The 18242-nt window shown below is 35.9% G+C and overlaps 1 protein-coding gene and 1 non-coding gene across 3 annotated transcripts in view; one reads left to right on the forward strand and one right to left on the reverse strand.

The window, feature by feature from the left end:
• Positions 1–4145, reverse strand: part of LOC109237070 (alcohol dehydrogenase-like 4) — a 5797-nt gene extending 1652 nt beyond the window's left edge. The window contains exons 1-8 of one of the 2 annotated variants that reach the window (XM_019403322.1): positions 3955–4145; positions 3527–3663; positions 3381–3430; positions 2986–3317; positions 1586–1668; positions 768–843; positions 438–499; positions 246–341 (exon numbers count right to left, since the gene is read on the reverse strand). In XM_019403322.1, coding sequence (XP_019258867.1) covers positions 246–341; positions 438–499; positions 768–843; positions 1586–1668; positions 2986–3317; positions 3381–3430; positions 3527–3663; positions 3955–4015 — 897 coding nt within the window. In that variant the 5' untranslated portion in view covers positions 4016–4145. The remainder of the gene's footprint in view (positions 1–245; positions 342–437; positions 500–767; positions 844–1585; positions 1669–2985; positions 3318–3380; positions 3431–3526; positions 3664–3954) is intronic. The other variant, XM_019403321.1, reaches the window with a different exon arrangement.
• Positions 4146–16341: 12196 nt separating this feature from the next.
• On the forward strand, positions 16342–16413 carry TRNAD-GUC. The gene has a single exon. It is a non-coding gene; the product is annotated as a tRNA-Asp (tRNA).
• Positions 16414–18242: the final 1829 nt, after the last annotated feature.

The following is an 18242-nucleotide window of genomic DNA, read 5'->3' on the forward strand; positions in this document are numbered from 1 at the left end:
GGGGGGGGGGCAATGGGATGGGGGATAACAGTTGGGTATTTGCACGCTCTACATTTTACCTGGGGGGAAAATTTTTGTGTTAAAGTGGAACAAAAAAAATGGAGTTGAAGGGCCAAAATGGAACAAAAGTTAGTTAGAGTGCCCAAATGAAATATTGGGCCAAGTTTAATGGGCTGTATATGTATTTGTCAACAGTCATTCTTTTATGCTAATTTATTGTGCAAAAAGAATAAAATAAATCTTACATCATGTGTGGACAAAAATGCCTCGCGTAGAACATCCAAATTTCCAGCACACTCAAAGCTATAATGTACCCCTCCTTCTGTCATTTCCCTTATTTTCTGCACCCCAAGTCAAAATACCATGTGATTATAAATAAAAATAATTATCCTATTTATAAATTAGTATTTGGAGTTTGTTTCTTTATAAGAACTGACCTCATGCAGGGGTATATCGATTTCTTTGGGGTTTATGAAGTCGGTAATTCCAATTGCTTGACCTTAGGAGCATAAAAAGTAGCATTAGGGGCTAAATTATTTGTCTAATTGTCAACTTAATTAATTCAGAGCAGACTCTGTAGCTGTCAAACTTCACAGCTACTTAATCATTTAATACTTGCTACAAACTGTGTGCTTCGACCAGAAATTAGGCACATGCATGGATGCCTTTCTATTCATCCTAATAGCAGCCGCCAAAATTAATTAGTGATTACTCTATCTTAATGGTTTTCTTTTTCAGGAAGAGTTATATATATATATATAGTTTACCTTTGATACGTTTTTCAGGGTTAATATCCACTCCTATGATTTTCGATGCACCTCTGGTCCGTGCCCCTTCCACAACCTGCACCCAAATTGAAATTTGAATTAATTGTTTTGCTAATCTTATTTTGAGACTGGTCAGTTTAAATCACATAATATTTGCCAAGATAATGTTTAACACCTTCTGTTACTGTAATAGATTCTCCTTTTTATGCTTCAATCCATAAAAAGAGGGGGGGGGGGGGGGGGGTTATAGAGAAGTAAATCAAAGTTAGGATGGAGAAGTAAATTGAAACACTAATTGCCTTGATCTAATAAAAACTATGACAAATCTCTATGTTAGTTGACTTAGTTCCATGAATTGTGTCACGGTCTAATACGAGTCAACGTGGCGAAGTTGTAATGAATAGAGAAGGGAGAAAGCTACTACTAGTAACAGATATCCTGAAGAAATCCAACATCTAAGAGATGGAGACAGAAATTGATGTCCTAATTAATTAGAAGGGCATGGGAATGGGGACAGTTGTGTCAACGGTTGAAGTAACAGATATCCTGAAGAAATCCAACATCAAGTTGATGCCTATGCTCTTGTTGACACTCACAATTGAGTATAAAAGAAGTAGAGTAAAGAGCTTCAGGCCCACTTATTAATAATCACTGTATATCATTTAATTATGAATTAATGGATGGTTACTAGTTATAATATTATTTTTGTAAAAATACCTTTCTAATTCTCAGATAGTCCGGGATGAAACCATTTAACAAGTACAGAAACATATTGTTGTAAAGCCTAAAGACAGAAAAGTGATTAATTAGGAACTTACAGCCAAACCGACAGCTCCTAATCCAAACACTGCCACCGTTTCCCCTGTTTGAACGTCAGCAGTGTTCCACGCAGCTCCTAAACCTACATCATTAATCATCCATTTCATTTCTCTTTAGTTGTATCCACAACTTGCAAAATTATTGAAACAAGTTCAGAAATAGCAGTTTTCTGCACAAGTAGGACACCAAAAATCTTGTCCTTTTGGTATTTGGAATCTTGGAGCAACGGTAAAGTTATCTCCGTGTAGCTTGTAGGTTACGAGTTCGAGCCGTGAAAGCAGTTATTAATACTTGTATTAGGATGGACTGTACACATCATACTCCTTAGAGTGCGGCACGTCCTCGGTCCCTACGTGATCGGGGAATGATTTGAGCATAGGACTACTCTTTTTTTCATGTATTTCGTTGTACTAGATGTATATTTTTTATTAGGAGTGTCAAATGGGCGGGTTTGGCACATTTTGGGCAAGTCAAAACGGGTTGAGTCAATAATTGGGCGGGTCATTTAACACGCCCAAAAGTTACTTGGGCAAAGATGGACCAAAATTTGTGTCATAGCCCAACCTGCCCAACTCTTATCAATCTTTAATTAATATATGTTGTTTTCTTATGAATAGTATAATCACTGAATAAGACTTTTTTCTTTGTTTTGGTCATACTCATACATAACGTATCAAACAAAAACATAAATTTATTTCTAAGATATTTTGGCAAAATTACTCATGAAATAATTTGGACTTAAAATTAGCCCAACTTTAATGGGTGAGATAGGTTGAGTCAAGATGAGTTGAGTTCAATAAATGAGCGGGACAATAATCAGGGAGAAATTCAAAAATAGCCAGATTTACCACTGGTCGTTGAAAAATAGCCAAGTTTCAAAAGTCATCGAAATTTAGCCACTTTAAATCTGAGCGAAAACACTGTTCAAAATCCGAAAAAATACGCCCGCAAATTTTACGGGAGTTCCAGGATAACTATGCTGGAACTCCCGCAAATTTTACGGGAGTTCCAGCAAGTATAATTGTCCAGTATAATATACTGGAGTTTGGAGCACTGGTGCTCCAGTCTCCCGCAAATTTTACAGGAGTTAGCAAAGTATACCGGTCCAGCATAATATGCTGGAGTTCGTACATAAATGTACCCGAACTCCCGTATATTATACTGGACCGGTCCCTGTTGCAGCAAAATAGTGGCTATTTTTCATTGACTTGATAAACGCTGGCTATTTTTCATTGATCAGTGTGAAAACTGGCTATACCATGATATTTTAACCAATAATCACCCCAACCTTGGACGGAGTGGATGAGTCATTTGGGCTTGGGCCAAATTTGATAGCCGTATATTTGATCAAATAATTAAATTAAAGGAGTAACAGTTAAAAATTGAAGTGATAAATTACCGGTGGAAACGCCACAGCTAAGCAAGGTCATCTTGTCAAGTGGGGCATTGGGGTCAATCTTGACTAAACAAGCAGAGTCGACAACAGTGTACTCGCTAAATGTGGAAGTGTTGAGGAAATGATAGATGGGGTTGCCATCCTTATTCCTGAACCTACACTTGCCGTCGTTGACCATCACGCTTTTGAACGGATCCACCCTGAATTTGCCACACAAGTTGTTTTTCTTTGTAGAGTTGCAGTAAACGCAGTCTCCACATTCTCCATTGAATATTGGTACTACGTGATCTCCTGCTTTCATATCTGTCACCCCTTCTCCCACGCTCTCCACCACTCTACATAAGTACGTTTTCAGAAAGAAATACTTTTATATATTTTCTGTTTGAAGTTTGACTTACCCTGAGGCTTCATGTCCCAGAATTCGAGGGTAAGCTCGTTGAGCTTCGTTCTTTACACCAATTAAAAAATCACCACAATAGTTAGTAACAAATAAATTGAGAACATGTATATGTGATGTGATTGAATCTTGGTAGTACATATATACCTCGCCTTCCCAAGCACTGAGATCTGTATGACAGATGGAAGTAAAGAGGATCTTAATTCGGACCTCCATTTTCTGAGGTGGATCCACCTGCACTTGTTCTACGGCCAAGGGCTGCCCCGGACCATAGGCCACAGCAGCTGGTGCAACAACAAGAACAACATCATATATATAACGTCTCTGTTAATTTCTATATGGTGAAAGAACAAAATCCCAATGTTCCTATATAACAAAATTTAATAAACTGGATCGATCCCCCCTCAATGCCTTCTGGGTTGAACTCGAACCTGTCGCACATGGCTTGCCTAGTGCGATTTACATCCCATTTGAGTTTACGTGCGCACAGAGTGCTCACCTGAAGGGCAGAGGCTGTGGCAGAGACCGTAGCGGTTTCATGGGGGTTCCAAAAAAAAAAATATTAATAAACTGACCTCTGCAAGTGATAACCTTTCCAAGCGAACCATTTACATGGGAAATGCCATTGGCAGCCATGTCGCTAGCTGTTAATTGTGGTCTAGTTTTCGGACTTTCGTATAGTCAGGTTTAATTTCTTCTATAAAAGACTAGGGAACTGATAAAGAAATTCACTACAGGTGCAGGCCCTCTTATAGTGCTAGCGAAAACCTACTGGTCAAACGGGGCTGCCAAAATAATTAATAACATACCAATCTATATATTCATAAACAGGAAAATCTAATTGAAGTCGTTTTCATCCCTACCATGACGTTTCTTAGCAGTCACTGCAAATAAAACTGACACTTACTAAATTTAGTTGCGTGTTTGGTTATTATTTACTACTCCTATAATTTAGTTACATCTAATTTTAACTCTACTCATAAAAATGTTATTTTGTTTGGGTAAATGAAAATATCAAGGACTATAAAATATATTTGATTCTTAATTATATTATTACAATCTATATTTGATTAATGATTATATCATGCTAATCTGTACTTGAAACTTAATTATGGTAACATAATCAATATTTGATTTTTACTCATGGTAGGACAATATTTTCAAATCAGATTTGGTAATATTACATTACCTACCCAATCAAATTAAAATTATACAAAACATTATATATAGTGCACTGTGCATAAGTGATGTAACATAGGCCAAGGTTGTTATTGAGAAAATTTGTTGTTTTGTACGAATTCACTAAGAAAATCAGATACGTTAATTGACTCTCTAGAGCCGTGGTTCTTTTTATGATGGAAAAGGTATTATAGAACGATCCTATCAGTAATATAACTATTTTGGACTGAATGTATATAAAAATATTTATTTACATGTTTAAGGGTGATAATTATTTGTGTTAGGACCGAAAAAGCAGGTGTCATGCGGAAGCTAGCAAAGCAAACCTTGAACGACGATAAATCATACAACAAATAGAAATCTACCAAAAGAGACACAAACATTTAACGTGGTTCGGTCAACTGACCTACGTCCACAACGGAGATGAGCAATCCACTATAATAAAAAGAGAGTACAAAATATCGAAAGAACAACCTCACGAAGAGGCAAACACAAGTGACACACTAATACTTGTCCCGTAAAGTTCTCCCCATAGACACGACTCTCAAGCCCCCTATGGCTACATTGTGGATGCTACTGAATGTGAAGGAAGGATCCTCAATTTATAGAAGTCCAAACCTTTTCCTACAAGAAAAAGGTCTAGCCAAATATTGGAGATTTATAATTTCCTTTTACAAAAAGGAAAACCAAGTTAAGGTAATTATATTGCCCTTTTCCTTCAAGAGATAAGAAAACCAAATATGATAAGAAAATTATGGCAAACACCTAACAATGCCTAGTATTATTAGGGGTCATTTTAGTATGCCAAGAGATTAACTCATCAAGAAATGTAGAGTTTCTACTATTGGAAAACACACAATTATTGAATATTGAAATAAAGTGAATACAAATAGAACGGTATAGAGATACGATATTGTCACTTTCGAATGATATCGATTTAAATATGTGGGATGAATACGAATGGTTCATATAGCACACTCCAAACTATCTGAAATTTATTAATAAACTGTATTTGTAAAATAATTATGGAAAATATAAATGAACATAAATAGAAATAAAAAATAGAAATAGAATTTTAATCCGAGCCCACTGAATTCACAATGTTTCCTTAAGGAATTTAATCCCCTCCTAGTACCCAAGGTTGTGGATTATTTCCTCCCAGGATAGAACGAATTACACACTGGTGTAGTGGTACTTCAAACCCCAGTGTTTCAGCGAACACAAAGTTTGGTAGCAAATCACACTTACAGTTGCTTTGTTTGATGTTAAAAGTATGCAGAAGAAGCAGGAGAAACTCAGAAATCGTATGGAAATTCTGAGCAGAATAGTCTTGTATTTATAGCCAAAGTTGGGCTGAAATCTGATGAGGTGCAACTCTTCAGAATGGCTATTTATGCAAAACGGCCATAGCATAAATGCCATAACATAAATGGCTATTTACTCAACAATAAAGAGGGAAAATAAAGAGGAAAAATTGAAGAGGGTAGTTTAATTTTCAGTTACATAACTGGAAAAACGGGGATTGGATTTAATATTAATATTTATTTTAAAATTAATATTCTGCTATTAAAATGAATATTTAATAACATTTTTGTTAATATTTTACTATTAACAAATAAATTTGGTCCAAAAAATTAATCAATCAATCATTTGACCAAATCCAAATCCGAATCCAAATCCGAAGCCGAAGCCGAAGCCGAGCCGAGCCGAGCGACGACGACGGCGGCGTGAGGCTTGCCTTCTTCTCAACTCTTTAAGAGCTAGAAGAAGAGCAATTGCTTATATACCCATAAAAAACCTCTTCCTCTTCCAATATGGGACAATGTTCCTTCATCAAGGGGGGAAACTTAAAATTTCACTTAAAAATTTTATTTCCCTCTATTTTCCATTCACCCTATTTTAAGCATTTAACATACTTAAAATCCCAACAATCCCCCACATGAATGGGGAATTGCTATATCACGGAAATATGCATGAAAAATTGTGTGATTCGCAAGCAAGGATTAATTGCATCTGGATAAGTAGGTTTCCCTTTGAACTTTCTGAAGTGAACTTAAGTCGGATATACTCGGTCAATCGGTAGATTTGATCATCGAACCGTCGAACTTTGGTGTATACCTAGACAACCATAAGTCACACAACCAACCCTTAACCGTCTTTGGTTCTCATTGTTGTGTTCGTTTCAGCTATGAGCACCGCCTGGTTTCATAAGTGCGTAGAGAACTAGCCTTACAAAGTTCACCTTGAAGCGGCTAACACTTCACACTTACATAGGTGATTCCTAAACGTGTCATCCCGTAGATACACTATTTGATATACCCCGTATCAAATTTAGAAATCATTAAAAAACCTTAATGTTTTATCCTTGGTACTGAACATTGTCTCATCACGAGAATGGACCAAAAGTTTAGTTGACAGTGTTGAACCGTCATTAATGACTTTGTTTGACCTCCTTGAACCTAGATCTTGGGATCTCCAGTCTTCTAGGTAGAGTTACCACCACTATGACTTGTTCTCGGCCACAGTCCCATTCCACTTGATGATTTCTCAACTACCTCTCTAGTTAAGCCTTTTGTAAGTGGATCCGACACATTATCACTTGACTTTACATAATCAATCGTGATAATTCCTCTAGAGAGTAATTGCCTAACGGTTTTATGTCTTCGTCGTATATGACGAGATTTATCGTTACACATAACGCTCCCAGCTCTTCCAATTGCCGTTTGACTATCGCAATGTATGCATATTGGTGCCAACGGTTTGGGTCAAAATGGAATATCTTCCAAAAAATTCAGGAGCCATTCAGCTTCTTCACCGGCTTTATCTAAGGCTATGAATTCAGCCTCCATTGTAGAGCGGGCAATACAAGTTTGTTTGGACGACATCCAAGATACCGCTCCTCCACCAATAGTGAATACATATCCACTTGTGGACTTGGAATCAGTTGATCCAGTGATCCAATTTGCATCACAGTATCCCTCAATGACCACAGGATATTTACTGTAGAGCAAAGCAAAGTCCTGGGTATGTACTAAATACCCCAAAACTCGTTTCATGGCCATCCAATGAGATTGACCTGGATTGCTCGTATATCGACTAAATTTACTTATAGCATAAGCTATATCTGATCGTGTACAATTCATGATGTACATTAAGCAACCCAACACACGAGCATAATCCAATTGTGGTATGCTTTGGCATTTGCTCTTTGCTAATGCAAGATTCACGTCAATTGGAGTCTTTGCAACTTTAATGCCCAAGTGCTTGAATTTTTCAAGTACTGTCTTAATATAATGAGATTGTGACAATGCCAGACCTTGAGAAGTCTTATGGATCTTAATTCCCAGAATTAAATCAGCAACTCCCAAGTCTTTCATATCAAACTTGCTAGTTAGCATGCGCTTAGTCGCATTTATGTTGGCAATGTCATTACTCATTATCAGCATATCATCCACATATAAGCAAACAATTACTATATGATTTGGAATATTTTTAATGTACACACATTTATCACATTCATTTATTTTAAAATCATTTGACAACATTGTTTGGTCAAATTTCGCATGCCATTGTTTGGGTGCTTGTTTTAGTCCGTAAAGGGACTTAACAAGTCTATACACCTTCTTTTCTTTTCCTGGAACCACAAACCCTTCAGGTTGTTCCATGTAAATTTCTTCCTCCAACTCTCCATTTAAGAAGGTTGTCTTAACATCCATTTGATGAATTTCAAGACCATAAACTGCAGCTAACGCTACTAACGTTTGTATGGACATAATTCTTGTAACTGGAGAGTATTATCGAAATAGTCAAGACCTTCTCGTTGTCTATACCCTTTGACCACAAGTCTTGCCTTAAATTTGTCAATAGTGCCATCATCTTTCATTTTCCTCTTAAAGATCCATTTAGAACCGAACAGTTTATTTTCAGGAGGAAGATCAACCAATTCCCATGTATGGTTGTTCAGTATGGATTCTATTTCACTATTGACTGCCTCTTTCCAAAATAATGATTCCGAAGAAGACATAGCTTCTTTAAATGCTTGAGGCTCATTTTCCAATAAGAAAGTCACAAAATCCGGTCCAAATGAAGTAGACGTTCTTTGACGTTTACTACATCTTGGATCCTCCTGATTAAGTGTACTTTCTTTTGTTTCTTCCCGAGGTCATTTAGATCCTTCACCAATCGACTCACTTTCCTTTTTATACGGATATATTTTCAAAGAACTCAACATTATCTGATTCTATAGCCGTATTATTATGAATGTCGGGATTTTCTGATTTATGAACCAGAAATCGATATGCTTTACTATTAGTCGCATATCCTATGAAAACACAATCAACGGTTTTCGGTCCTATTTTTACCCTTTTGGGTTTAGGAACTTGCACTTTTGCCAAACACCCCCACACTTTAAAATAATTCAAGTTGGGCTTCCTTCCTTTTCATTTTTCATATGGAATGGATTGTGTTTTGCTATGGGGTACTCGATTTAGTATTCGGCTAGCCGTAAGAACGGCTTCCCCCCCACAAGTTCTGTGGCAAACCAGAACTTATCAATAATGCGTTCATCATCTCCTTTAATGAACGATTCTTTCTTTCTGCAATCCTATTGGATTGGGGCGTATAACGGGCCGTTGTTTGGTGAATAATTCCATATTCTAAACATATTTGTTCAAAAGGAGATTCATATTCACCACCTCTATCACTTCTTATCATTTTTATTTTCTTGATAAGTTGCGTTTCAACTTTATTTTTGTATTGCTTGAATGCGTCAATTGTTTCATCTTTACTATTAAGTAAGTAAACATAGCAATATCGAGTACTATCGTCAATAAAAGTTATGAAATACTTCTTTCCACCGTGAGATGGTATTGACTTCATGTCACAAATATCTGTGTGAATTAAGTCTAAAGGATTTGAATTCCTTTCAACTGACTTATAAGGATGTTTAACATACTTAGATTCCACACATACTTGACAATTTGATTTGTCACATTCAAACTTAGGCAATACTTCCAAATTAGTCATTTTTCGCAAGGTTTTATAATTGACATGACCCAAACGTATATGCCATAATTCATTTGACTCAAGTAAGTAAGACGAAGCTGAAATTTTATTATTATTTTCAACAACCATTACATTCAGCTTGAAAAGGCCCTCGGTGAGGTAACCTTTTCCTACAAACATCTCGTTCTTACTTATTACAACCTTATCGGATACAAATACACATTTAAAACCATTATTAACAAGAAGTCCAGCAGCGACTAAATTCTTCCTAATCTTGGGAACATGAAAGACGTTGTTCAAAGTCACCACTTTGCCGGAAGTCATTTTGAGAAATATCTTCCCACATCCTTCAATCTTGGCCTTTGCAGCATTTCCCATAGAAAGCGTCTCATCGGGTCCAACAGGTGCATAAGTAGCAAAAGCTTCTCTAACAGCACAAACATGGCGAGTGGCTCCAGAATCAATCCACCACTCTTTAGGATTGCCCACCAAGTTGCATTCGGAAAGCATAGCACACAAGTCATCAACATCATCATGCTTTTCAACCATGTTTGCTTGACCCTTCTTCTTGTCTTTCTTCGGAGCACGACACTCCGTAGATTTGTTTTCAGCTTTTTCACAGTTGTAGCAATTTCCAAAGAACCGCTTCTTGCTTGGGTTGTATTTCGGTCCAGAAGCCTTCTTCCTCTTTTTGTTCTCTTCAACAATATTTGCTCTCATTATTGTTGAGTTTCCACGGCCTCTCTTGTCAGTAGCTTTATTGTCCTCTTCGATTCTAAACCGAACAATGAGATCTTCAAGGGACATCTCCTTGCGTTTGTGTTTCAAATAATTTTTGAAGTCCTTCCACAATGGAGGCAACTTCTCAATCATCGCTGCTACTTGGAATGCTTCATTGATGACAAGACCTTCAATGAAAATTCTGTTAGTAAACATAATAAAATTAATACTACCAACACTAGTATTAATTCTACTTATACCTTCAGCAAGGAGATCGTGAATAATCACTTGCAATTCCTGGACTTGGGTAATAACAAACTTGCTATCTACCATTTTATAGTCCAAAAACTTTGCAGCAACAAACTTCTTCAACCCGGCATCTTCAGTTTTGTATTTCTTTTCAAGCGCAATCCACAGTTCTTTTGACGTTTCCACGCCACTGTAGACATTATACAAAGCATCCTCCAGCCCGCTTAGAATATAATTCTTGCACAAAAATCTAAATGCTTCCACGCCTCAATCACGAGAAAGCGTTCAGTCTCTGGAGTTTCATCGGACAGCACATGAACATCTTCCTTGATGAACTTCTAGAGACTTAGAGTAGTCAAGTAGAAGAACATCTTTTGCTACCAGCGTTTGAAATCAATCCCAGAAAATTTTCCGGGTTTCTTCGCCGGTGCCAATGCTGCCGGTGTTGTTCGGCTCGTTGAGGCATTGGCAGTCACCATTGGAACAGCTTGGTTCACATTATCATTAGTCATTTCTGTAAAAGAATGACACAAATGTTAAAATCACGTAGATTTTAATCTCTAATAGAGTACAAAACCACAAAGGTTTTACTCTCCAGAAACAGTGAGTACAAATACAGAAAATATATTAAATTTCTTAAGCTTGTTAGTAAACTGTATTTGTAAAATAATTCTAGAAAATATAAATGAACATAAACAGAATTTTAATCCGAGCCCACTGAATTCACAGTGTTTCCTTAAGGAATTTAATCCCCTCCTAGTACCCAAGGTTGTGGATTATTTTCTCTCAGGATAGAACGAATTACACACTGGTGTAGTGGTACTTCAAACCCCAGTGTTTTAGCGAACACAAAGTTTGGTAGCAAATCACACTTACTGTTGCTTTGTTTGATGTTAAAAGTATGCAGAAGAAGGAGGAGAAACTCAGAAAATCGTATGGAAATTCTGAGCAGAATAGTCTTGTATTTATTGCCAAAGTTGGGCTGAAATCTGAAGAGGTGCAACTCTTCAGAATGGTTGTTTATGCAAAATAGCCACAGCATAAATGCCATAACATAAATGGCTATTTATTCACCAATAAAGAGGGAAAATCCGAAGCCGAAGCCGAAGCCGAGCGACGACGACGACGGCACGAGGTTTGTCTTCTTCTCAACTCTTTAAGAGCTAGAAGAAGAACAATTGCTTATATACCCATAAAAAAACCTCTTCCTCTTCCAATATAGGACAATGTCCCTTTGCCAAGGGGGAAAACTTAAAATTTCACTTAAAAATTTTATTTCCCTCCATTTCTCATTCACCCTATTTTAAGCATATCATATACTTAAAATCCCAACAAAATTAAGATAGAAGCGATTGGTTTAATGGTTAAATAGTTAGTTTAGTTGAAGAAACATCTTAGCAAAATCTAAAACATAAATATTTAATAAATTTGAGTTCCTCCAAGTTGTATAAAATAACTTTTTTATTATGTATAAAATGATCTCAATTGCATTGAAATGTTTCAAAAAAGATATAGTCATATAAATTCAAAGAATAGAGCAGTTCAAATCGAAGCAAGCACAAAACATCCTAGTACCCTATATAGCTAATCTCAATAATTTAGAAGTACTATACAATAAGTTAAATTCGGGTGTCATTTGGTTCAACTAAAATATGATGTTATATCAGGGAGTCTCTTATATCAGGTGGAGTTGGACCAACTACCCCATTTCTCAAAGTACAATTTCTCGCTTTATACGTGACATAAGTATACGACAATTGGTACAAAAGAAAAGTGAACTTTTTTCGCTAAATATATTATTTTTATTGATGGTGTTCTCTACAAATTGCTTGTTTAACTGTTTTCTAATTCATGGGAGTAGCCACAGTAAAAATGGCAATAGAACAGGGCGGGTGCGGAGTGGGGCGCGGCGGGTAGCACGAGACGGGGCGTGTTAAATCCTATGCGAGACGAGGCCGGGAAGCTCTTATGGGGGTGCATTGCGGGGGCAAGACAAGTTGAAATTTTTGTGGGTTAAGCCAAACTCGCCCTGCACATGCCCTGTCGTGCTCCGCCCCACTGTCATTCCTAAACCACAAAGGAGTAGTTAATTGAGAATGTGCCATAGTTGAGCATGTAAGCGCTGAATTTTGATGATCTTGATTTTATTATATACCTTTGATTTACATTTGTGTTTTTATTTTTTATTTCTAATGGAACATGTTTGGCTGTATTTGGAAAATGGAACTCGATCACAAGTTTGAGAAAAGATAGAAAAAACAAGAACGTGTTTGTATGGGTCAGAATCCGATCTCACGGTAATTAACGGAGTTAATCTCGTCTTGAGCTAATCCATAATTAATAAGTGGTATGGCCACTTATTCATAACAGGATTCGACTCTTGTCCGATTTAATCTACGAAGGCACGGCCCATTCATTCCCCCATGGGGACGGAACCTCAGCGTGGCCACGGCCATTTATTGCCAGCTCACGAAGCTCACATCTATAAATACTAAGAGCGGAAGCCCTAGAAAGGGGGGCTGCTTCTTCACCACTATTCACAAAAGAGAGAGAGAAGAGAAAAAGATACCCATCTTATGGGAAGAGGAAACACCATTGTAAGGCTCTGAACCTCTTCATGGAGAGGCAGACCAAACCAATATTGTCAATAAAAGCTGTTAAGATTTCTTCTCCTAACCTTGAGTACTTATTTTCATGTTCTTCGCTTGGTCCAATGGATTATTACGATTTGCTATGATTTTCCCGTAACTTATTTGTATTGTTTTGCACTCATAAAGCACACGATAACTTTTGAGCAAACAGTGTACAATGACAGATCCTCTAAACTAAATATGACTTTAAATTATCATTGGTGAAAAACAAAATCTAATCCATTACAAAGTTTAGAATTTAAAAATTTCAATAATAAAGAATTAAAAATCTTGGAAACCTTTAATAGTTTCTGTAAGCTTGGTCTTTGGACAGGTTTTATTTTAAGAGATATTTTGAAGTTGGCATTTTGCTCAATATTTTGGGATTAGCTGGGTAGTCTACAACATCAAGGTCGTTGTAGTATAGTGGTAAGTATTCTCGCTTGTCACCCGGGTGACCCGGGTTCCCACGGCAACAGCGTTGTGTTTTTTAGTTTTTGCCTTTTTTTTTCCTGTCCCAGAACCTTTTCTTCCATGTGGGGGCGGTGTGGGTTTGATCTTATGCGGGGCGGGTTGAAACTGTTTTTTGAAAATCTAATGCGGTGCGGGGCGGTTGCGGGTTTCCTCGCGAGTTTCCTCCAGACTGTAGTTTGTACAAAGCAACAATTAGTCTTCTATTTTTCTGGTTTTAATTTTCAGCTACAACTTGCAAGCATTTTGTTGTTTAATTTTACTTCTTTGTTTGTAAACCTTTTTAAGTAAAGATTCTTTATATCATTAAACCACACTAGAGTTAAACTGTTTTCAGTCATAATCTGCTATGTAACAATCAAAGTTATACTAGTGCGCTATATCATAGATACTGAAAGACTTTAACCTATAAAGTATCTTGATACCAAGAAAATAAAAGATCTTTATAATAAGAAAATTGAAAAAAAAGTAGTATATCTTAGTTGTAAAAGGTGCGGCATTCAGAAATATGAGTCAGCACTATATGACACAAATTTATAATTTGTCAGCACAAGTTTTTGTTTGGTTTCCTTCATAAAAAAAATATTTCCCCTGTAAAAAAAAAAAAAGGAGAAGAATAACCATGATGACTGTTGTATCATAAGACAAAAAAAGAAAAATCCTCTTCATATAAATAACGAGCAAATCATACAGGGGATTTAACAATTTGGAGAAAAAATAAAATATTAAACTTGTGCTAGTTCATTTATTTTTTAAAAATAATGAAAAATGATTTGCTTTACAGGGCGGGGCGGGGCGGGTTTATGCGGGTTGATGAGGGGCAGATTGAAAATATAAAATTTTGCTATGCGGGGCGAGTTGAAGTCTTTGCAGGTTAAGGCTAAATACACCCACCCCGCCCCGCCCCATTGCCATATCTATATTAATTGTAATGATCATCTGAAAGCAATTAATCCTCTCTAGTTATTTCATTGAATTTGTTCTTTATTCCTTAGTAACATTGCCTTTTGTCTTCGGGATTATACCTCTGTTCCATCATTGTAGCCCCCGGAGGCCTAGTTTTGCTCTACTTTCTTGCTTACCTTTTATTAGTAATTAATATTTACTTACATCGGATGTTTATATCAAGTCAATAAATATGTAACATATTTATCTACGCTCTTTAACTCTTAACTATGGTTAAATGATATGCATCTTTCCTTTGATTTGTTATTTTTTAACGTTAATTATTTAGTTAGATGTAAATACCCGGTAGCGATAAATATTTACCCTTTTTCTTTCACTTCATTATATTAGTGTCATTATACTTTATATTATCTCAATTTATATATGTAACATTTTCTTTTTTTCGTCGACCCTAAAAGGATATCACCTTTTACCTTAATGAGATGATTTACAGTCACACTCACATATATTATCTAAAACTTATTTTATACAACAAATTTTAAGAGTCATTATTTTATTTTAAACTTTGTGGCTAGTCAAATAATACTACGCATAAATTGAGACAAATAAAGTAAAGTAATATCATCACATAGTATGATGATTAGTGATGATCCTTGAATATTTGATTTTTCTGGTTTGTATTTTTTGTATACTTTCTAGATAGTGGTGTTCCTCGTTATGATTAGTAACATAAGGCCTAGCCCCTTTACTTGTACTCACTTATTTGAGTTTTTTTAATAAGCCACTTAAGTACTTCTCCTTATGATATATTAACTTAATTTTTTCTTATAGAGAGACAAAAGATAGTCTTTATTAAGGTGAATGAGCAAACTTAAGAATGAAAGAACTCTAATTATTACTAAGAGAGACCGCCAATTCTTCCGTCCGTACTCTTTTACTGAAATTACTCGATGCGAATTTAAATTAGTCAGGTAATAATTTATGATTTACTAGGTTGTGTGTTGTTGTTATTGTTGTTGTCGGATAATAATTTTTGAATACTTGATGTTTAAACTAGGAAAAAAAACTAAGTGCAACAAAAAGCATTCGTGTAATTATAGCTCAGAGCAAGCATCTACAACATTTGATGGAAAAAGAAAAGCTTCTTTTTCTCATAGACTTAAAACATATAGCTTATGAAAGATTTTTAAAAAATTATTCATTTTTTCAGAAAAAGATTTAGACATATACTTTTATGATTAAGATCTATTTTAAGAAAATATTAAAAATTTAAAAGAGCAATAATATATTTAGAGGGAAGAGAGTGGAGTATCGTTTTATTAGTTGAGTAGATATCAATCACATTCATAAGTCGACCCGGTTCGTCAAATAAAAACCGGTCCAGAAAAACCGTTATATCCGGTTGACAGTTGAACAGAAAAACGGCTTTCAATATTTTTTTGTCATGTCAGCCTTCTGTGTTTAATAGGCACATAGTCAGTAAGGTTGGAGTATCTAATAGGAACAAGCCTCAATAAGGTAGCTAGATGAAAATATTGGACAAGTTTAAGTAACCGTATATGTATTCTGCCTTTAAATTATCATTGGTGATCCATTGGTTAAAAAAAAAAATTCTAATCCATTACAAAAATTTTATAAGTTTGAATAATAAAGAATTAAAAATCTTACAAATCTTTTAGTTTATAATTTCTGTAAGCTTTGTCTTTGGACAGGATTTTGCAAAATTCTATTTCAAATTTTAATTTTGAATTTGGCATTTGGATAATATTTTAATACTATTATCTGGATTATATTAACAGTAAAGTCGTTGTAGTATAGTGGTAAGTATTCCCGCCTGTCACGCGGGTGACCCGGGTTCGATCCCCGGCAACGGCGTATTTTTGTTTCTTAATTTTTTTGCCTTTTTGGCCTGTCCCAGAACCTTTACACCAAATAATTTATTTTAAAATCCAAATGCAAAAGTTGAAAGAATATGCTTTCATTGTAAAATATGTGAGGAATCAATAATTCTAGAAAGTTTCGCCACCATTATTTGCAGGCATCTTTCCTTTAATAATTGACATACGATCGATCAGATCATTTCATATTCCTCAAAGTCTCTTCCTTTAAAGTTGTGCAGCCAGACTAATCTGCAGAACTTTACAACTCATTTTTTGTAATAAAATTTAGTTTTGCTCAAGTGCATAAGATGGATTTAGTTAATTTTTAAAGTTAATTTAGTTAGATTAAAATACCTAGTGGCAGTAAATATTTACCCTTTTTCTTTCACTTCAATACATTAGTGTCATTATATTTTCTACTATCTCAATCTATATATGACACATTTTCTTTTTTTAGTTTGCTCTAAAAAGAATGTCACCTTTTACCTTAATAGGATGATTTATAAGTCACACAAATTGTCTGAGACTTATTTTAGACCACAAATTTTAAAAGTATTTATTACTTTTTTAAACGTCGTGGCTGGTCAGATATAGCCATATAAATGAAGACTGATGAAGTATATACAATGTTTTGTTTATGATCATTGAATATTTGTTTTTTTTTTGTTTGTATTTTTTGCATACTTTCTAGATAGAGTTTTATTCCTCATTATGATTAGCAAGTGCCTAGCCCTTTACTTGCACTCGTTTATTTGAGTTTTTTTTTTTGGTAAGCCACCTTTTTTTTTAGTCGGAAAGATAAAACTTATATTAGATAGTAGAACTGTTACAGGGAGCCATTGTAGTAGACCTACTATTGGCTAAAGTTACATAGTTACTACATAAAACTAGAGGGGGATCTCTATGGAGATCCTGACTAGGGGTGTCCTTGGGAGGACTAACAGTTGTCAGTGCTTGTGGTGGATTTACAAGTGAGGAGTGTGTAGAGTTATAAGAAAAAACAAGCCTTGACAAAACGTTTAGTAGTTACGCCGTCTAGGTCTGCTTAATATGCACCGAGTGCAACAGACGTTGGTGACGGCAAAAGCAAAATTGTAGTATCCATTAGGGTGGTTCCATATTTTGCTAGTTGGTCAGCGACCATGTTTTGCTCCCTTAAATATGCGTGATAGGAGGCTCATGCATCATGCTGAGCAAGTACCTGCAATCAGTAAGAAGGGGAGATAAATGAGAGTGCTTGTTATAAATTAAAGTAAGGACTACCGTGGCATCCATTTTAATTCCAAAGCCGAAATTTGTATTGAATAGCCAATTGCAATCCGCGTAATAGTGTTAATAATTCCATGTCATTGCTTGAGCCTGAATAGGAGTTCCCAGTAAATCCTAGTAGCCATGTTCCATCAGAGTTTCGAAAAATGCCGCCGTAACCATTGGAGTTGTTGGTCGAAGCTCCATCTGTGCCTAGCTGAAAGATCCCAGGTGCAGGTGGCCGCCATTTCACATACATCGGGATTTTGGGTGTATGTCTAGGGGTAGAAGAAGTTAGGTGGAAGAATTCCAATGCTCGAGTGATGATGGTTCGAGAATTTAGGAGGTGGCGTAGATTGTGAAAAGAGTTGGAATTACGAGTTAACCATAAATGCCACAGACAGAATGGTACAAAAGTAGAAGGGGGTAATGAGTGTGGTAATGGCGTAGAACGAAGGTGAGTTATAGCGTACAGCCTTGTTTCCAGGATGTACGGTGACTAAGTCCGTGCTAATTCTTGTAAATATTAAGATTTGACCAAAGGGCTGTGGCATTAGCACATTGCAGAAAGATATG

The sequence above is a fragment of the Nicotiana attenuata genome, unplaced genomic scaffold (assembly GCF_001879085.1).
Source record: "Nicotiana attenuata strain UT unplaced genomic scaffold, NIATTr2, whole genome shotgun sequence".
NCBI classification, from domain to species: Eukaryota; Viridiplantae; Streptophyta; class Magnoliopsida; order Solanales; family Solanaceae; genus Nicotiana; species Nicotiana attenuata.